This window comes from Cuculus canorus, chromosome Z, assembly GCF_017976375.1.
Source record: "Cuculus canorus isolate bCucCan1 chromosome Z, bCucCan1.pri, whole genome shotgun sequence".
NCBI classification, from domain to species: domain Eukaryota; kingdom Metazoa; phylum Chordata; class Aves; order Cuculiformes; family Cuculidae; genus Cuculus; species Cuculus canorus.
In genome coordinates this window covers 42350196-42372329 of record NC_071441.1, presented here as the reverse complement: position 1 = coordinate 42372329, position 22134 = coordinate 42350196, and the positions used below count along the sequence as shown (strand labels likewise).

At 39.7% G+C, this 22134-nt stretch overlaps 1 protein-coding gene across 2 annotated transcripts; it reads right to left on the bottom strand.

Annotated features, from left to right (window-relative positions):
• Positions 1 to 1811: 1811 nt before the first annotated feature.
• On the bottom strand, positions 1812 to 18722 carry TMEM38B (transmembrane protein 38B). Of its 2 annotated transcripts, none has more exons than XM_054054962.1 (6): positions 18554 to 18722; positions 12595 to 12751; positions 9384 to 9568; positions 8220 to 8307; positions 6165 to 6282; positions 1812 to 4599 (listed from the first exon to the last, which is right to left on the bottom strand). In XM_054054962.1, exons 1-6 carry the CDS (start codon positions 18657 to 18659, stop codon positions 4390 to 4392), a joined length of 864 nt encoding a protein of 287 aa, XP_053910937.1. In that variant the 5' UTR covers positions 18660 to 18722; the 3' UTR covers positions 1812 to 4389. The 2 variants fall into 2 exon arrangements, with proteins under 2 accessions (XP_053910937.1, XP_053910938.1); XM_054054963.1 differs by lacking the exon at positions 18554 to 18722 and adding an exon at positions 13357 to 13534.
• Positions 18723 to 22134: the final 3412 nt, after the last annotated feature.

Here is a 22134-nt window from a genome sequence, read left to right as displayed (position 1 = left end):
CCCGTACCTGCCAAACGTACTCACATAAAGTTTTAGTCTGAAATAAGAAGGACATTTAGGTAAAGACAAGAGAATGAAAAAATCAACAACACATTTGATTTCCAAGGAACTATTCTTTTGGCAAGACAGCTCTAAACTGAAGCCAGTTACAAGACAGCCGGATTAAGCCTGAGAGAGATGGTATCAGAAGGATCCAACCTGATCCTGAACTTTTTAATCCAGAAGGTCCAGTAAAAATAAGTCATATGTGCACTTGTTGCAGGAAATGACACCAAATTATTGGAGTGTAAATCTTCAGAACCATGCAATATTGCTTCAAAACTCAAGATTGAAGTTTAGCAATAAGGTCACCAACTCTCCTTTGCATATTATCACACTCTGAAGCCTGAATTGATGTTAAAAATCCACAAATTCTATATAAAGAGGCTATTGTTAAAGGGGAAATTCACTGCTGATCCCTCTTCCTGACATGCTGTTTCTTGGCACCACTGGTGGGGTCTGCTATCAGCTCAACATATCCCATGAGTTCCTCTCCTTTCTTTTTCAGCCACTATACCAAATCAAAGGGGCCTAAAACTGTATTGGATAATTGGATTGAAGCCAAAGAACATGCCTGAACTAATACAAAGGCAGCTTTAATACAAAGGGGGATGGGGCTGCGACACAACTGCTCACGTTTAGCTGCAAATCAAGCTGGGCTTGGGCTACGCAGTGATGAGGCCTGACTAAGAAATCTGGCTCAATCTTTCCTCTAAGCCTTTTTTAAGTATTGAAAGGCCACAATAAGGTCTCTCCAGAGCTTTCTCTTCTCCAGTCTGAACAGCCGCAACCCTCTCAGCCCTTCTTCATAGTAGGGGTGCTCCATCCCCCTGATCATCTTTGTGGCCCTTCTCCAGACCCATTCCAATAGGTCTCTCTGGTGCTGAGGGCTTCAAAGCTCGACCCAGTACTCTGGGTGGAGTCTCAGCAGAACAGAGGGGCAGAATCACCTCTCTTGATGTGCTGGCCATACTTCTTCTGAGGCAGCCCTGGTTAGCTTTCTGGGCTGCAAGCACACATTGCCAGCTCGTGTCCATTTTTTTATCCACCCCCATGTCCTTCTCAACAGGGCTGCTCTCAATTTCTTCACTCCACAGCCTGTATTGATACTGGAGGTTACCCCAAGCCCAGTGCAGGACCTTGCACTTGGCCTTGTTGAAACTCATGAGGTTCATATGGGTCCAATTCTTGGGTTTTCCAGGTCTCTCTGGACGGCATCCTGTCCCTCAGTCCTGTCAACCATATCAGTTAACACTGCTGATACAACTGTATCAGTGTTGATATTGCTTCTTGCTGGACATTTTCACACCTTTAGCAAAAAGCACTTGATTGCTGAATGTTTTATCAGAACAAACACACATTACTATTTTCAACACATTTTTGATTCTCAGTGTCAAATGCTGCTTCTCTGTTGCTACTCTTTGTAAAACTTCACTTAGACCTTAGAAATGGGGATTCGCCTTAGAAATTAAGAGTATCCATTCTGAGTAAAGATTACATTCACTGTCTAGTTTGTTGGAAGATTTTAGACTTCAGCACAACTTTGTGTTGCACAAATTCCGATTTGGAATTACTGGGTGGTGTCTTGGCTAATAAAACACTGAAGAATAAAGTTGGAAGTGAAGGCCCTGTTGGTACGATATCCTCCTAGTCTCACTTCTTTCCAATAAAATGGAGAAAACACAGAAGAGGAAAGCAAAAATTATTTCTTATCTAAAGCAACTGTGAATCAGTTTATGAATTCTTATGCCTTTTTATGTTTACAGACATTGGGCATACTTAAGAGAAACGAAGACCCAGAACTGCAATTTGATTAAGCAGGAATAGGCCCTATCAGCCTGAGAAGTGAGCTGATAAAACAACTCCCTCAAACCTTAGTTTACATTAGCACAGGAGAACTACTTCTAATTTTACCAGGCTAATGATATAATTAAGATGGAACTAACTAGTTCACGTATGCAGTTCTGCTGAACTACCAGAACAGTTCAATTACAAGGAATTCTTACCAAACTCATGCAGAGATGTTTAGTAGAGATACAGAACTATCAGTATGAAAGCAAGGAGGTAATTGTTTATTTAAGGCATCCTGGATAGACTGTATTAAAGTCTACAGATTTCAGGTTAAATTCTGTGCAACTGATTATCTTTTTGTACCATGAAAAAAAGTTAGCTCTGAGAACAATTGTGACATGTAACAGTTCAGTACAGCGTTCTTCTGAGTATGCACCCTTCAGAAGACCCTGAGACAGTTTACTTTCATGGTGCTTACAAGTGGAGTTCTTTCAGCATAACTTCTGTCTCAAAACAATACACATTTTTAATGTGATTTTTATTTCTCTTAAGGCACTCCGTCAAGAAAAACAGTTTTTCTTTAATACTGTAATCTTTCAGTCCAATATTAATACAAAATCATATATTTTCCTTCAAATTGTAAACTTGTCAAGAGAATTAGTCTAAGCATATTTTCACATTTATTTGGGCTAAGAGTAGCGAGCTATCAGCCAGTACTTGGCAGTTACGCAATGCAAATCCACAATCCAATTCTGTATGGTTCTTGTGATATAGTATACACAATTACACCTTTTCAAAAAAAATCCCCAAGTTTTAAAAAACATGGACATACAATTTTGCTGGTGTTGCTGAATAACTTGTTGATCATTAACTAGTTAGTTGGCAGCTTCAAGTTTATCCATACATCCATGATAACAAGCTACAAAAAACTGAGACATCCTGCAAGTGAAAACTCCAAGCATTTCTAACTGTATACCGAGTTTCTGTGTAAAATGTCAGCAATATGACTGCTACTTTGTCCAAAGGATTGAGTTCATTTTGTATTTTGTTTGTTTGTTTTCTAGAAAATGCTCATTTTAGCCTTTAAGATGCAACAGATTGGTATAAAGTTGGATTCCAAGTTGAAGATTTCAATGGCTTTGGTCACTACCATAGAAAAGTGACTAAACAGGCACAAGAAATTTCTTGGGTACAGTTTTCTTTTTCTTCTAAGCACAGCACTGGTAACGGGTTTTCTAGATTTAGCTATGTACCTGGAACTAGAACTTAGTCTTTTCAAATGAAATCTCCCTCCATATTCTTCTTGGCATCCTTGCAGAAAGATTAACCTACCTGCTCTTGCTGAAGAATACTCTTCAAAGCAGTATTCTCTGAAGACAAATAATCTAATTCTGTAAAAACAGTTTAATTTATTCTAAAAATTGGCACATCAACGAAAGAGTCTTCTGAAAAGATTCTATTCTTATGAAATGTAACATCTCTAAAATGTCAAAAGTTCTTAGTTCTAAAGTATATGCCACTTAGAACTGTTCCACATCATGTGTAAAAAAGATGCAACAAGCAGGAAGCGGCAGATCTCCACTAACTCTAATAAATAGTTCCAGTGCTTCTGATATTAACAGTTCTTTCCCAATAGCAACAGAGGTAATTGCTAGAAACTGTTGCTGGTATTTATCAACAGTAGGCATGATAGGGTTGAACTCAAGAGAAACAAGGTAAATGTACTGTCCATTATCCTTTTTTAGACAGAAACTTGGCTTTGAAAATTTAAAAACAAAGGCATGTGCTTGGATAAAAGTGCAATCAAATATGTCCAGTCCAAGTCAAACAGAAAGACAACTACAAACCACCTATGTAACATGTATCAAGTGCTTGCAAATACAGTGTCAAAATCCACAATACTGAGCCATTTCTACTCGCTAGCTGTAAAGATTTTTAAAAGGACCTAATCCATGTATTTAAAAAACCTAAAAATATGAAAAATATTTACTTAATTAATACATAAGAAAATCTAGACCAGTGCAATGTGAATTACAACAGTAATTCATTGTTTTTCTAGTTAAAGGCATTAGTTCAGTGCACTTTCATGGTTTAACAGAACAATGTAATTAAGTCTTACTCAGATGATAACTTTCTTATTAGGGACGTGCTACTGTGAACACTTGGCAGTGCAAATCTATGCCATCCAAATGAAACATAAGAATTGTGGGGGTGAAGGGAAGAGGTGAAACAAGTGGTATATCAGAAAAAAAGAACAAAGCTGATTGTCACATTTTGAAACTATCTTTTTAGCATGTAATCATTTAAAGTTACCAAAAATACAAAACCTAGTAAACTTGTAACCACTATAAAAATGTGCATTTCTAATTTAGGAATCCAATATGTGCATTTAGACATCTGAACAGTATCTTACAAAACACATTCTGAATGCTAACAGCAGCACAGCAGTACACAGCTCTGTGTTCTCCTCACATGCATTTCATTGAAAAGATTTCTCAGCCAGCCTAATCCGAAATACAAACATCTTCAAAGGTTATGGCATCAAGGGTTTTAAGCCACTTATTCTGTTTTCTTTGCCTGTCTTTTCTTAAGACCATCACGGTGCTGTTCAGAAGATGACCGTTCACAGACTGAAGAGCCGTCGGAGGATGAGGCACCTTCATCCTTCACTTTGGAAGGTGCTTTTTGCAAGCCAAAAAACATATGGCCTAATGCAGCTTCAAAGGGAGCAAATGGAGAAGCTGCAGATCTTGTCAACATCATTGTTACCTATGAAGAACAAGGATCAAGTTACAATAAAAGTTTTAATGACTTCACAGCAATTGAAAACAATTTCAAAACTGACTGGATGTATAGCACTTCCAACTTTCTACACAGGCATGCAGCCATTCCACCAAGAACAATATTGTGTTCACTTGAGCTTGGTTTCATCAAAGAATGCTTTTCTTTCTGACCTACACTCTTCACACAGCTATGCACCAACAATGCGCGCAAAAAACTTCCTGCGTCAGTTTACTAAAATGATCCTAAAAGTAAACTTAATATCATACAACTAAGGTAAAGAGCAACTTTTATGTGCAAGTTTTGTACCTTGTTCAAGCTAAAAAACTGTAAACAGAGTAGCTACTTCAGTTTAAATTGAAAGAATGAAATGCATAAGCACCTAAATATAAACATGCAAAGCCAGATTTTAGTTAGAAGTGCAGACAGCCAGTCACCCATAAAGTTGAGAGATTTAGGTGGAAATTCCTTAGAATACATAACTTGGAATCAGGATAGAAAGAACTGTTTTCTAGATTCAGTTACTGGACAAGTTGCTATTGCAAGAGTTTCTACAGTTTTCAGGGACACAGAAGTTTCTAAAACAGGACACTACTACAGGACTATACCAAAACTACAACTGTTGCTTCATTAGTTAAGTGGATGCTGGAGATCCTGGCTGTCAACATGACCATCAGTTTAACAAGTTATTAACCGTCAGTTTCTGAAGCTGTAATTTACTACTTCCAGAACAACATTCCTTTCCCTCTCCATCCCTGGCTCAACAATGGTTTTATTGTTTTAGGTGGAGAGTCACGAGCACCAGCTTGAAGTCTTGGTTCCCCTAAAGCAGCTTCTCTAGAATTAAACTTGTCAGCTATTTCACAGAAAGTAGACCTGCAACCACGACTTTAAGAGATCACTTCTAGTCTGTTCAATAGCAACTCTGAAGCTCTTAAGATAAGACTCCTGCTAACACTCTACGCTGCTAACTACACTTTCTTATTAGCTAATAATCCTGAAGAAAGGCATCATCACAGAAATGAACAATACTGGAGAGAATCTATTTTATTACAAAAATAGTAACAGCTACTTCAAAGTAGGCTTCATACACTTTCTCTTTCCACCTGCACACTTCTGTTGCGAACATTGTAAGCTAGATTATAACAGAGTTGGATTGTTTTACAAACTCACAGATGACTGCACAGGTACAAGGTAAGCAGTGAGCAAAAGGCAGAGAAAAGAACAGGAGAGTGTGTTTCTACAAGCCTAAGCTTTGTTTGAGATTATAGAGATGAAAGCCTAGCATATCAAATACGGGGTGCAAAAATTTCTGATTTTTTCCTCTCTCCCCTCTACATTGAACAGTATCAGAAACAGAACAGGTCTTCTATTCTGCTCATGCATAGAAGACTAAACACAAGTTTAACACTTCAGTAGATGCTGGTCCCCCCATGCAGAAGCACACATTCTAACTTGTGGTGAAATGTTTGAGGGCATTTATTTTTTGCTCTGAAATAATGAAATAAATATTTTCTGTTACACAGTTATTTGCAACACTTGCACATTCTTACCTTGGAGGTGACAAGAAAGACGGTATATAAAAACATGAGGTTGTGTCTTGCTATTGGCAAGTACTGGCTGTGTTGCAGGGTGAAAAGAACTGCTCCTATCAAAGTTACCTTCACAGGGCTGGAAATCAAATACACGATGTTAATTTCTCTTCTCTACAGTGAAAGCCACCATGGCTTATAAAGCATTAAATGTTTTTAGTGGGCAAAATAATTATTTCTTAATAGAAGTAATAAAAACTTGTGGTAACAGTGACAAGGTCCAAACTCCACCTCTAATTAAAAAGGACTTTCACTTTACATATTATTACTATGCATTCTGTTCACAATATGCACAAACATCAAGTTCAGTGCTACTTAGACACCCAGCAAACTCATACTTGACAAATCCTCCTCCAATGAAGGCCCCTATACATTGTTCTCCTTCTTCCTCTCCCAGTATATCTTACTGAAGAATTAAATCACAAAGCTTGCACTACTCAGACCAGACTTAAAAATAGGTTCCTCTCCTGTACTCCAGGTATTAGTTACTCCAAAGAGTTGCTTAAGGTGTCAAAGAACACCATACTCCAAGGCTTGGTCCACTGTGACACTCCAGAAGTTCTAGGCTTTATAGTCAGGTTATACTTGATTTGAGCCAGGCCTACATTACCAGGTTTTGCCAACATAACAGCACAAACTTGAGACATGCAAAGATTTATGTCTTCTAGCTATCTTCATGGTGGTGGTGGTAAATCCCATGCTAGGTATGCAGTCAGAGAACAACAGAACTTTGGTCAGTTATCTCAAGTCATCTGAGGAAGGAGCACTAATATACTGGCAGAAAAAGTCTGTGCGTTTCTTAATCTGCATCTACATGTGACATGTACAGGTGATATTCCTGTTATCACACTGCATCTAGTGTAGCCACATTCTTCACTGTCTTCTCAGTAACTCACATCCTGTTTCAGCATCCTGCTTAGGAAGTCAAAATATGATTCTGTGTATATAGGCATCTCATACATTTGCAGAATGTTTTATCTGTTTAACCTCGTAACTCACTTCCATTTCATATTCTTAAGCTTTATATATATTAAACAAAATTTTTAAAATCCTTTTTGAGTTACTTTGAACCACATCCACTGTGGAAAAGGAGAATATATCCAAGTGCCACCACTGTCAGTAAACATTCCTTTAATGTTGCACCTGTAAGTATAGTGTTATTTGGGTCTATAGTGCTATTATTGACAGTGACCTCTTCCTTCTCAAGTTCTCTTTCAAGATTGCATTTAGGCACTGACAGAGAGAAATTTTAAATAGCTGGAATTTCAGAAAAAGACAGCAACTAACATACGGCATAAAGAGTTGAAATACTGCCAAAGGAAAGGCTACAAATTTCTCTTCTGTTATTCTGTTGCTAAGAGTAGCTGCAGAAAGGCCAATATTATTTTTTTTAAAAAATAAAATATTATTTCTAATGACCTGAGAATAACACAAGCAAGACCAAATGAATTTTAGGAAATTATCACCATAAGCTTACCTTGACTTATAATAATAGCGTGTGGCTTTCCAGCTTGTCTCAATTCTCATTTTAAGACTAAACTGGGAGCCACGTAATATTCCCCTTCTTTGCTTCTGTAACAGAAGTAACGCTTCTTGTCTTGTGGTACACTTTTGCTATACTGAATAACCACTTTGCACCTTCTAAAACAACCAATATCTATGGAGGAAAACAGTACCGGCAGAGAAAGTAAGAGTGGTAATGCTCACAGGAAGCCACCTTAGTGATGGGCACAACATGCACCAAAAATGGAGACTTCACTTGTATACACTTCTGGTATGACTGCCCTTCCATTTTCAACAGAAGATGTCCTTGTGAGACAAACAGAATCAATACTGCTTTACAGCAACCTCCTACTGACTCAATAGCTTTTCCTGCCGAATAATTTTTGCTGACTTGTGATATATTTGATATGCTTTTGGTGCATTTTTTTAAGCTGAACCACTAAAACTGAGTGTCAACATATGAAGTTAGCAAAAGCAACAGTTGACATATTACAGCCTTTTTTACAGACTTACTAGGACATCTTCAGTAGCTCATTGGTTTCAGGTTTCCACAGTCCTCTCACCAACTGTTCAAAGTTGGAAATCAGGCCACCACCAGCTCCTGAAATTGCAGAGATTTATCATAAGCCCCCTCTGACTGCCACCACTACTGTGCAACATATTATTGCTCCCAGAAAAACTCATTATGTCAGGTGCCAAATGTGGTACCCAAAGCTCAGGCTTAGAGAGGCTGATCCAATCTTTTATACCTGCATGACTCGAGCAACTGACAAGAAACCTCAGAGGTTTAGCTGCTTAGCAAGAAACTCAGGATAACCTTTACGTGATTACATCTGAACTGATGCACTCATCACTACAAACAAACGCCTGAATTGCCAAAGGAAATCTCCAAAGCTCACATCATTCCATTCTTCATGTCAACATGTAAGCAGAGAGTGTCTCTATAGACTATGAAGATCCTCTGTAAGAAAAGTGGATGTGTATTTTTACATTAAAAAAACACAAGACATAGGGACATATTGAACACTGGCCAACGAGACTGATCTGTATTATAACCTTGGACAAGAATACGTTACATCATCACAATAACATCTGCTGTTTCCCAAAGCAGAACAGAATTGAACAAATAGAAACAAGAGCTGCACTATTATTTCCTGAAGTAGTTCTAGTGTCCTGACAACAAATATAGCTGCTAGGAAAGTAGCTTCCACAGTTGTACTCCAAGCAGCAGGCAGGCAAGAAGGTTCATTCCTGTGTTTACAATAAGCTAATGTTACAACGCAAAAGGCTAAAAAAACCCAAAACCCCAAGTTCACTTCTTTAGCCACACACGAGGGAAACAGCTCTGAGGAAATACGCTGTTGGAAAGTTTAGTAATAGCACTGAAGCTACACAGGAAATCTATTTCTTTAGTGCCATCAAATGCCTGTCCTGCAAGTCATCACAAGACCTTGTTAAGGGATAAGATGAACTTCCCTCAAAGTCATTCAATGTCACTCTTAATCCAGGCAGAAGAACTGTTGCACAGGCTTTTCCCTTGAGGAGATAACAGACTGAATTAGGACTATCACATCCAGCACAGTGAGGAATGGCACTACAGTTATGCTGAAGGGAGAGGCATTTAAATACCACTCCAAAACATCACAGTCCATCAGAACAAGATGTTATGCACATTACCTCTGGCCCAGCCCACAGCTACCATGACAAGCCAGGCATCTTTGAAGTGACTGTCTGCATGTGCAACGCCAGCTGTTATCTTCCAAGTCCTAGTCACTTCTTTCATTCCTGCAACCAGAAGCCGAAGAGGCAGAAAGGCAAAGCACCGGTAGAATATGTCTTGTGGGCAGTAAAACACAAGATACCTGAAAATCATGAGAAAACCCATTAGCAGCAGCGAAGTGTTTTTTCGCTAAGGAATTCACTTTCTAATAAACTTTAAAAAAAAAAAAAAAAGAATCTTCAATATGACTAGCAACACATGCTTTGCTGTTTATTGATAACTCACTGTCTTGTGTGGGAGACATTTTAGAACAAATCTTAAATGCTTTTGACCACACTTGAGCTCTTGCCCTCAAATCATCAAACAATATATGAAACTGTTGTTACTGTCCCCTTGTCCTAGAGAAGAATCCATTAAAGTACATGAGAAACGGCTTCAAATTTTACTAACTTATGTAGCTTACATATCATGGTTTTCTAACGCAAATTTTTAAATTAGCATCTGACTGACTTTGTGTCCTTCTGTGTGTTTGGGGTTTTGCGGGGCTATTTTTGGGGTTGTTTTCTTGTTTGTTTGTTTTTTTTAATAGGAGTACAAAATTACATGGCAAATTACATGCTGATATCATCTTCTCATACTAATAGGCACACAGAATTACATACTTTCAGCAAGACTGCCTCCACTAGTTAGTGTCATGCCCGATTAATGCACAGCTATTTTCAAACACATCTGTCATCTTAGTCAAGTGCATTTCACATCTTAGTAACCACCAATTCTAGCTTTTCCAGCTTGCCAATTACAAGCACATTTCTTTTTCCAAAGCACAGTACTCAAAATGTGATATCTTTTATCAACTTGCTTTTAAAACAAAGTAAAGTTAAAGGTGGCTAACAATGAAATCCTAAGCTGACGGTAAACTTTAACAGATTAGATTATGCGTTTTGCTGTATCTCTTCAATCATAAACAAAATTCAGTTCTTACAGACACATTCAAGGTCTTAAAAAAAATGAAGTTTAAGTATCTAGATTACTTCAGCACAGCAATAGGAGAGTAACAATTAAGTAAAATCAGACAGAGCCTTTCAAGGAAGGGAAGGGTTCTTTTTCATTTTCTAAAAAAAAAAAATATAAAAAATAAAAATTAAAAAGACACTTGCCTGTTGGTTTAAGGCTTCTGAGCTCAATCTTGTCTACTAAGAATTTCTAAGGCTGTATGTTCCTCCTGTTTACTCAGTCTGCAATGCAGACACATAACGTGTACCTAGTTTACTTCATTAGAACTACTAGCAGACACCACAACTAAGAGGAGTTCATGGTTAGATATTAGAAATCAGGGCAGCGCTCAGGGTTGTTTTTTCAGAAAAAAAGAAAATGCTTTTTCTTTACAGCAGAATGCCAAGAAGCTTCCGCCTCAGAAAGGCAAAGTTTAGTTGAAATCCTCCCATAGTCATATATTTTCTTTTTCTGCAACTGATTCAGCTTGTCACTGAAAACTTCTAAAGCTTCTTCCTCCCAACGGAAAATGCAATTGCCTATTTCTCACATACAAGAATGTTACTGGAACTTACATAATAGCCAACTATTATTCTGATGTTCAGTTTTCTTTACTTTTTTAACTACCTCACACTCTTCCTTTTTTCTCCTATTGTAGAGTCAAAGAGTTATAGACAGTACGTATTTTAATGCCTACTGCAAACAGGCATTTAAGCCATGCACTCAACAGACAACACTAACCAGAATTTAACGCACAATCGCAAAACGTGCGTTTAGGCACTCGAAGCACAAGATTGACTGTAGCCCAGCAGCCCCACGGCGGCATGTTTTCCCGCAGTTTCTGCTGTCACCCCTCGCTAACAGTAGATGTCGCTGTCCTACAGACTAGTCAGCAGCACAACCTCTCTTATTTCTGAGTTTTATGCTTGCCTTAGGGAATTTCGTTTCACATGATTTAGGACTACGAATTAAAGGCATTTATTCATGAGAGAGAACTTTGTAAAACCTGAAGCTTAAAAGGTTTCATAACGTTCATAGCTACTCTTTAAAACCTCATTTTATTTGTGCACAGCAAGTCACATTTGACCACATTAAGTACAAAAGAAATTGTGTTCTGCTTATACACATTCCTAACTCATGTCAATGGTTAAAACAAGCAGTCATGTTGCCTGCATCAGGCTAATATGAACCATAAGTAGATTTTATAAGCTTTGTTAATACTGCACTATTTATGGCACATTATTCATTTAACCAATTTGTTAACTGAAATCTGTCATCTTCCATTGCAACACGGAGAGCAGAAGACTAATACATAGATATACACAGACAGAAGGACTTCCTTTCATTTTAATGAACTTGCAATACAAAACATAAGGAACAGATGCTACAAGGAACAGATACTGAAGAATTTCAAGCAGAAAACACTCTCAGATAAGAATTGATATTTTCAAAATCAAAAACCCACTACTACTCACAAATTTTGTGAAGCTTGAGGATTTCGTCAAAGATCAATTCCTGCAACAAATGAACTCCATCGGAAGGCCATATTTATATGAAAATTACTCCAGTGCTTTTTTTGATTTCCAAAACAAGCCATACTCGACTTCCCATTTAGTTATCTACTATCTTTCACTACAATGCCCATTCATTTGGGAAAGGGCAAAATACAGAAAACAAAATGTCAGGAAGCAGAAACTAGAGGAGAGGAAGGAAGATCCATGTCTTAGATTCCAAATTACAGAAAAGTTCCAAATTTTTACATCAGACAGGTTCTGGTCTTCAAGAGCTACTGCTGAAAAACTAGACTGCATTTACGACTCAGCTATATCCAGAAAACCAGTAACTGAGGTCCACTGTATTCCAAAACAATGTTTTCAGCTGTTTGACCAGAAATACTATAAAAACCTAAGGCAAGTCTAGTATAGTGACTGAGCATTTCACTATACAACAGCCTGTAAGAGTTGCTCTCTTATGAGCATTTTATTCCTATAGAACAGGACCATAACAGCTATTTTGCTGCAGTGTCTTTCTGGATGAAGAGATAGCATCAAAATCCATCACATTTTTAAGTTAATGTTCTGATTTATATGGAACCCTGATGGAATAATCTCAGTTTACACCGCATAGCTTCCTCAGAACCAATACCACTCATCTAACTCAACTGTGGCTGCTTACCAGACAGAAGACGCCAGTAGAATATTTGTGCCCTTTGCCAGAAATGCTACTGGAGGTTCTGCAAGCATCAACGAAGACAAAACTGAACCACCAAAGCAGTAAAGCATAGCACTAAACCAGCAGGCAATTGGACTTCGGACAGACACTTCTACTGCACCTGAAACAAAAGGAGAAGATGCATAAATAGAAATAAACATTTGAGAACATCATGTTTCAAAAGCCAATATTTTTCAAATCATTCAGTCCAACATTGTTCCTTTAGGTAATGAAATATCCCGCAGAAATCTGTAGGCTTTCACAGAAAAAGTCTTTCAGAGCATGGCTGAGAGGTCTCATTGTTAATAATCTGGCACAGAAATACATTTGCTTTTAAATTTGTACTAAAAATACACAAGTAGCTTAGCTGACCTAGACAGGTATTTGCAATGTCTGGGGGGCGATAGTACAAATTCCATTTCTACTTTTAAGTGTAAACTGTCACTGTTTTCCTTTTTCCTCATAAACCCCTGCTAAATGTGCTTGCTGACCAAAATTAAAGCAGTATTCAAAAATAGTAGTTGCACCTGCAATTCTGAATAGAGAAAAAAGGTTGCCTGCAGCCATAATATTAAAAGGATCACAGCTTGGTTTATTTTGTCATCTTTAAAACAAATTATCCCTTTCAAATTGCCATTGAACACGTCAAAACACTATTCAATATTAAATGATTAAAAGGAGGTAACGAAAAGCCTTAACCCATTTCAGGTGGAAATGACACTTTACCGAAGCCAGAAATATCCTCAAGTAGTTGTTTAGACTATTTCCTTCCACTTCAAAAGGCCAGTGTTGCCAAAGTTTCCTCTTCACATAGGTGCAGGACTCTGTTTGCCTGAAGTGGTTTAACTCTCCATAGTCCAAAGACTGAAGTTTGTTCACAAAATCAGAGATGAAACATAAGTATCTGCCCCCAAACGAAATTTGATACATGTTACCAATTCAGAAGAAAAGCTTTTGTTTCTTCAGGCATTTATGTGGGAAAAGAAGGTTCTTACTCCAGATGAGAAGATCAAATGTGTCAAAGAGAATACAGCACATAGTATAACTCACTTAATAGAAGAGTATTAACAGGATTGTTCCAGTTTCAGTGGTGGCACAGCTACCGCAAATGCAGCTCTATTTAAATTCCTGTGTAATGCACAATTTATAATCCTAAGCATTACAGAATAGCTGAATACAAAACAACATCTTTTTTAACTATTGCTTAATTTATTTTCCATAATGCAGTACGTGGCGCTCCAAGTCAGTTACGCTCAGATTTGTCATTGCATATTACCACTCCTCCAAAGTAGCTATCAGCTACGTTTGTGTGCATAAAATTACCAGGAGAAAATTCTAAAGCCTGCTAACTTTACTTAATAGCAAAAGTAAAAATACTAAGTGAGTCATTATAAGATCCCTTGTAACTGAATGTAGACCTATTTTCACCAACATATTTGAAAAGGGTAAGATGGTTGCACAATATTAATCGTTCATGCTTTCTATGTTGAGGTTTCTTCAATTAAAAAAAAAATCTAAAAATGCTAACAGCCATTGCATTCAGAAAAACGCAAAATTATATTATGTAGTCACTTACTGGTCCAAAATCATTATAGTACTTCCTTCTCTCATGCAATTATTCTGTCTAATGACACAGCTGCCTTACTACTATATACCTACTTTAGGATGAAAGGTCTGAATTCCTTTCTTTGCAACAAGAGAACATCCTGCCCCTGTGTTCAGCAGTACTCTCTGTTGAGTAACTCCACTAAGTGCTGCTATGGCATTACAGAATGACGTGGCTCTACAGGACAATGAGAAAACCCAGCTATAAGAGGCAGCCAGCATAAATCACAAATCACAAAGGAACACGCGCGGGAACTGAGGAGTACTGCTAACAGATCAGCTGTTGCGTTATGCACAAGATGTAACTCCTGGGTGGATGTAATACAGGATGTGATCTGCACAGTAATATGGTCTCAGAGTGAGACTAGTAACCAGATCATGACACAGATCACCTCCAGACCAGGTTTAAAAAAAAACAAAACAACATCTTACACTTCAGACATCCACTGTCAGGCAGGCGTGCACCAACCTCTCTTTTATCAGCACGAAAGTTCTGACCTTGCAGTAATCAACATCTTACTGGCAGCCTTCATCAGAATATCGAACTAACTCATACCTCCCCACAAAATACAGCATAACTGAGAGCTAGCAAACTGGTACTCAGCTGCTTCTTCATTTCACCACATGTTCAGTTAGATTGGTTTCCATTTGTTATGTTAGCATTCTAGGTGCTGTGTGTCTTTGACTTTAACACATTGTATTTTATTTTTCACAAACACGGACATCAAGTACCATTAATGAAACACAGCTAGTAACCCCTAGGTTTAAGTGGAAAAATGGAAGATTGCCATGTATTAAGTTTGAAAAGTCTTATATAGATTTCCATTATACATTTCACAGTGTTTCTTGTTCAACTTGCCTTCTCTCCTACACACTTTGTGAAAATACCTTCATGAAATACCTTCACGAAAAAAATATATAAAAAAACAGATTAAAAAAAAACTTTAAAAAAATCAATGAAAGGTTGGAGTTGTTTTAAAATTACTTAGCTATCTGTTCTCTTTTCAAATTCATTACACTGCCTTTCAGCAATCACTGCTCCTCCTCTCTTCCTTTCCTTCACAACTAGCAGGAATTTGTTTCCAGTTTTGAGGGCACATATAAGAGTTACTATTTTTATTACCAGACTGCCCTCTATGAGCAAGCTCCACAGGAAAGCATGTAAATTTCTTCATTAATCTCTTACATGTAAACCAATATGAGACTGGAAACCCTACTGGACTTGAAGAAATTTCTGTTGGTCAAGATCAGAATTTTCTTGGTTCAAACACCAGTATTTCACAATTCATACCTGCTTTCTAACAAGGAATATACTCAACATAAAAGGCAATGAGGCAAAAAATGCTGAGACACATTTAAAGATCATCGTACAGTTGCTACCTAAGCTATGACTGGGATATAACCTCTCAGAAAACGAACTCAGTTTTAAAAGGATCACATGTTTTTAAACAAGTGGTTATTTATATTTGTCCTCTGATACATCGTGTAAAACCAGTGAGGCATCATACAACCATGCAAAATATGACCTGCCAGAAGGCCACAGGTCCTTTCACTTTAAAGAGTAAAGATAAGGTTTCAAACTGCAAGGACTGCCGTTGAATACAGTTTTAAATGTTGTTTCTAGACAACAGTAATAAAAAACACCTTGCTCACAAACTATTTCTGTCAGTAAAATAATATCTGCTTTAACCCTTCCAACATGTTCCAAATAGGCAATACAAAACAACATCTAAGAAGCAAGCTAGAAGAATCCATCGAAGATTTTTTAGCACCCCTCTTCAACTATATTCAACTAGAATAACATCAAATAAGCCAAACGATTTATAGAGTCAGGTTTATTTTAGCAAAGCTAGGCAAAAAAAATATTAGTTCTCCTCAAACATCAGAATCATGTCAAAGAAAACTTGCAAGAACAAAACTAGCACACTCCTTCCAATTACAGCACATCCTCAATTCTCAAGAATTTTTTTGCTGTCCCTCAAAAAGAAAACTGTCAGTTCTACAGCTGACGGGAGTTACAAATTAGTGTCTCCTAAGCAATCCCAAACACACTAACAAAGAAATCTTAGACTAAAACTCACAGAAAGCAATGTGTCGGTTGTCACTGCTGCAGTTTGCCAGTACTCACATGTGAGCAATAAAATCTAGCTAGAAGGACTGGAAAAGTCCCAGTTGTGGGTGCGTATTTTAATGAGACAGTAATCTGGGATAAAACAAACTGAGTGGCTTTGACTCAACCACATACTTCTTACATCATCAGTCACTTAAGGTTACCCAGTTATTTCTCTGTGAAACACAGCTACTGTTTCCAATAAGAATACATAGTAATTCCAGGAGAGTATTCACCAATACTAATATATCCATCACAACTATTTAATAATGACTGCTATTTCATTTATGATTTAATATCAAGTTCAAACTGCTCACAAGTGAGCAGCAGGTCAGCATGCAGTCACCTGAATTACACTTACGAATTCGAAGTATTAGAGGACACTCAAGAGTTCTGAGCTTTCTAGCTATTAAGCTCAGCAGAGATTTGACCAGACTTCTGATAACACTTCTCCTGTCCATAAGTGCTGATGCTAGCAAAGCAGAGAGATTCTTCTCATCCTAGTCTTTACATGTCTCCTTTCCACAAGGAAGTTTAAAGGCTGTGCATGATAACATCAAATACCTTTAGACAGAAAACTCCCTTTTTGAGTGGAACAGTAATATTATACAACGCTACAACTCAGCATCCAGAAACATTTTTAGTAGTAGTAATACAAACTGGTGAAGACACTAACATCCATAAGCATTTTATATCATAATCTATAGGCACTTGCTCAGCAAAAAGCAAAAATCTTTACACATTTAGGAAGAGACCAAAGAACAAGCTCTCATTAAGCAAGCAGCACAGAGCCTTAAAAATCTGAAGCAAGCTTCCAAATCTGCAGTATAATCGTGCAGCATAATCTTGAAAGCCAGCTTAGTTTCCTACAAAGTTCTCAGCTGGGATGCACAGTTACTGTAACTGCCCAAAACCACACCATAAATCCTTATTCGAAACACTAAAACAATGATAGTGTCTACATTTCTGACAACTGAAAACTAGGCTTGGGGTTAGCAACCACAGTGCAAAAGATTTTCTACAAAAAAGCACAAAGGGATCGAAACATCATTATGTGCACTCATACAAACTCGAGAATCTTGTTCTTGGGAGTGAAAAGCTTTCCTAATTTAATTTTACAATTTACGGGTACAACATCAAGTCACTATACACAACCTGCCTATTATATTCCCAACCCGTTTCCTAGAAGACAGAGTTGTCTTAAGAGGCATTCCTGCATACCCAGAACAGGTGAAGGATATAAACCCATGAGCTGACTAGCTCTCCTCTCACTTCTCGAATGTAATAGCTGATAGTCACCGGTCTGTGATATGCATTCCTTCTCTGCACGCATAAGCCTAACTTCTAGGAGTTCAGCTCTTTTATTCTTGGGACTTTTAAAATCTTAAACTTAGATTTCAACAGAACTCCTGGCTGATTTCATCAACGCCTCTACTTCTGAGAAAGCAAGGAAAGTTCAGCTAGGCGCTTCCTATAGGGTCTCCGCTGTCGATTAGACATTATTTATTGACTGACTAACGCAGACTGCAGACAATCCTATTCGCACACTGTGGGACTATCAGGGAACGTCTGGATTTCGGTGCAGCCGCTGGTAGCAGAGCCCCGAGCTCACTTGGCGGAAGAAGTGACACTTCTCGCTGCAGAAGCCACAAACCGGCAAACCTCTCGCTACACAAAACGAGACGCGAGCCCCAAGAGACGGTGGGAGCGCGCACAGGAGATCTGGCCCATCCCCGTCACTGAAAATAAATAAAACACGACAGCGGGACACCCCCCCAGCGCTCAGCCGCGAACGAGCCTCGAGGAGACTGACCCTGCTCCGCTCGCCCGCCCGGGGGAAACGGGGAGCGGCGGGGGGACACCGGGAGGACGGAGGGGACACGAACGACACCGGGAGGTGGGGCGGGGGGGGGGGGGGGGGAAGGACGAGGAACGACACCGGGAGGAGGGGGGGGACGACACCGGGGAGGAGGGGGGCGGGGGCGACGAAAACATCGGAGAGGGGGATGGGAGGACGGCACCGGCAGGAGGGAAGGGGGACGCGGGGAGCGAGGGAACACACACGGGACACACACACAGAGGGAGAGGATGGGACACATGGGGGGGGATGCAGGGAGAGGTACACACGGGGGACACACACCCCCGGCGGGGGACACTGGGAGGAGAAGGGGGGGGCTCCGTCCCGCCCCACTAACCGCCCCCGCTCACCCCGCTGCTCCTTCAGCGCCATGACGGAGGCCACATAATGAGCCAGGTCGAAAAAGGGAAACATGGGCAGGCGCGAGAAAAGCAGTGGCACCTGCCATAGCTCCATGGCACCGCGGCTGCGGCTCCGCCACAGAAGTTTGGCCGCCGCCGGCCACCGTCAGCGGCGCGGGGCGGGGTTTGGCGGGGATTTAGCGGGGGTGGGCGGGGCCTGGCTGGCGGGGGCGGGGGCTTGACTTAGCGGAGGCTTCGCTGAGTGGGAGGGGCTTAGGTGAGGGGGCGGGGCTCGGCTTTGGAGGTGGCTTGCCCGGGTGGGCGGGGCTTAGCTGGGGCTAAGCGGGGAGCGGGGGGGGGGCTTGGCTTCACTAAGTAGGCGTGGTCTGGTTTGACGGGGCTCAGCGGAGTGGGCGTGGCTTCATTGGATGGACGGGGCTTTCTCGGTGTGGGCGTGGCTTTGCTCTGGGGTGGGTGGGGCTGGGCGGGGTGTTCTTGTTTCTCTGCCCATCGTCGCTGCAGTCTTCGGGGACTGAGTCCCTTCGCCTTTAGAGCCGCCTTTTGCCGCTCTGAAGCCCCTGCGACTCTGCTGGGTGTGTTCGTCTCTCTTGACAACACCCTAATGGTCCTGGTTAGCGATCGGCTGTGCCTCGTGTCTTCCCTACGCTTGTGTTTCTTCCCTGTCACATTGCTGTGACACCGAAAACCCCGGCAAATAAAACCAATCTAAGACTCGTTTTGGAGTTTCAGAGAGCAGACACCGTGTATCAGGCCTGGGCAGCACGAGGAGTGATCTCCATCAATCGTGTGCAGCCAGCCAGGAGCTGGGACACAATGGATTTCCCACTTATAGGCATATGGATAAATTTTCCCAGAAATCTTATACATATTCTGTTACTTTCCAAGGGCTAATTTTAATGTTATTTTGAACTTCACAACAGTCAAACCCCTTGCTAATTTGGAGGTGGCTCCAGCTCTCTGCTGAACGTTGCCTTTGAGACAGGGAGAAACTCCAAGCAGCAGGGATTGCAGAAGGAGAGACATCTGCTCAGCACAGAATCTTCAAAGAATGAACAATGTCTGGAAAAACACTGAAAGAACACATACCGTGAGAGGGACATTCTGTCTAACGTTCAAAAATACCATTACTTAGATGAAACTTTCAGCTTAAATCAAAAGTCTTCCACTTTTTGTAATAGTATCTATTTCTTGTACCAGCTGCAGCTCATTATCTTTAACGCACAGGTCACTTATAAGGCGACACCTTTTTTTATTTATTTTTAATTTCCCCTCCCGTAGAATATTCTTTTCGAATTCATCAAGAGTATTCAGGATTACCAGTATCAGGGCTGCAACATGCCATCTTTCTCACCTACCTAATAATTACTGAGGTTATTAATGTGTACCAGATCCTGGTCAAACTTCAGCGGAAACCCTTTTAATAGATCTTTACATCCACTTTGGTAGTGAGTGCCGTTGTTAATGGTATTGTCTTCTAAAAGTAGATTTCTAGCCAGCATCAATCCCATAGTGTTTTCAACAAAACCAATTTGCTCATGAGCTTCCAAAGTGAAACATCATCTAAGATCCACTTACTCCAAGATACACAGCACCACTGTTTTCTTTGTCTACCAGACTGGCTACCTTGTGGTAGGAAATCAGATTGATGTGACACTGTTCTTGATGGACCCATGTTAGGGGAGGGCTGTTTTCCTCAATTTTTTGGCATATTAGCTGGTTTGTTGGTTTTGCTGTTTTGCTTTCTTATTTAATCTGGAACTGGGAGTTAAGTTTACTGGTTTGTGAGTCTTTCTTTAGCTGTTTTTCTTCCTAAAGAAAGGCACCATTTTTGTCTTTTCCATTTGATTCCCACAAGCTGGTGAAAAGAATTTGTTAATGGCTTTAAGATTTGCACACTGTGTGGTGAAGCTAGTCAAGATAAGCAGTCTGAAAACATATTAGCTGCTGCAAGCACTCTTAAACTTGTTCTTTACCTACCAAGAACTAATTTCAGGAAATAACTGGAATAACTGTAGGATCATTGTTAGGAAACAGCTTATGCAGGGAGAGATAACAAATAGCTGCACTTTTCTCAGATTAATTTTACCTCACCATGAATAGTGAGGCATTTTTTTTACTGATTTTCCTCTTCTCAGCACCGTACACATACTCTTAAGTTCTCATTATCTTCAATACCTCTTCCTTTCTGTTTATCCAGTGACTCATTTTCTCCCTCATGCTTGTGCTGTATGCTTGTACCTGGTTTCTGTTTTATGCATATTCCCACCCTGCACTTCACTACACAAAGATCTCAAGATTTAGCCAAAGTGATTTCTTACTAGTCTTACTAAGAGTTCTAATTCTTGTTTCCTTTTGTGCTTATGTGCAGAAATGGAAACCACAGTTTGTTTTCCAAAACAGAATATTGCTTTGCCACAATTGATAGATGGTAAGACAAAATAAATTAATAAGCTGTGTTCTGCGGCGCAAGTGTATTCAGCATCATTTTGTTTCCCACTGAACAGTGATACGTGTCTATGCAGCTGCAGCAACAGAGATGTTACTGAACAGTTTATTATTGTGGAGCAATCCTCTGCCCATAGGCTGTAGAAATGCTAGACTGTTTCTACTCCTTGCAGTACTGTTTTATTCCCACTGAGCGGCACCAGTTTCATTACTAGAAAGTGAAAACTATTCAGACTGTGTTGTGTGTGATCATATTGGGGGGGGGGGAGGGGAAGGAGGGAGAAAGAAAAATGGCAATCACCACAATGTATCTATAGTGACATAAAAGGAAAATGTAATTTGGGCCAACAATGTGTTGTGCCTGATGGCAACGTCTGCGCTGCGGCTACTGCTGTGCCTAAAACTTATGTAGATAAACCCAAATTATCTAAGATGCCAGCAATTATACTGCTACCAGTGCTATCATGTAGCAGATTGGTAATAGCTACCTGAATCTCTACTCAGGTCCTCGAATACATACCGCATCTTCTTTCAGAGAGTCTTCGCTACATCTGAAGCATTGCTTTCCAAAGCAGAGTTAGCTAGTGTTAGGTGGATTTCCACAAGCTACTTTGCAGCGGTTAGGTTGGAAATGTTTGTTAACTTACACATCTAAATTGGAAAGAAGTTCTGGTGCTTTTTCCACCTCCAGCACCAGCAGGAAATAAGAATAGTTGTTTCTCTAAATTTGCTGATAATTGAGGTGAGATTCCTGAGGTTTCTGTGCATTTAGAGTAGCATCTCAGCAGAGCATAAGACAGAGGAAACCACTAAAGAGAAATCAGATCAAGGAACGCAGTCTTTGTAGTACAAATAGAGTAACAAATAAGAAAACTTAAAATTGGTCATTGATTTTCAAGCTGTCCCAAATGCTTCAAAATAATTTAAAGATAACGGAGGGTGAGCACCTCTGAAATAATCCTTTTTATCCTTGGATCAACTATGCTGACTCAGAGAGAACTGTGGCAGTGTGAGATGATGGTGTTGATGTGTAAGCTAGGTACACTTTTGTGTACGTGTGACAATTTTTTTGTCTTTTGCTGATTTCAAACTGGAAGAACAGATACCCCCTTTCTTCTTTTCTT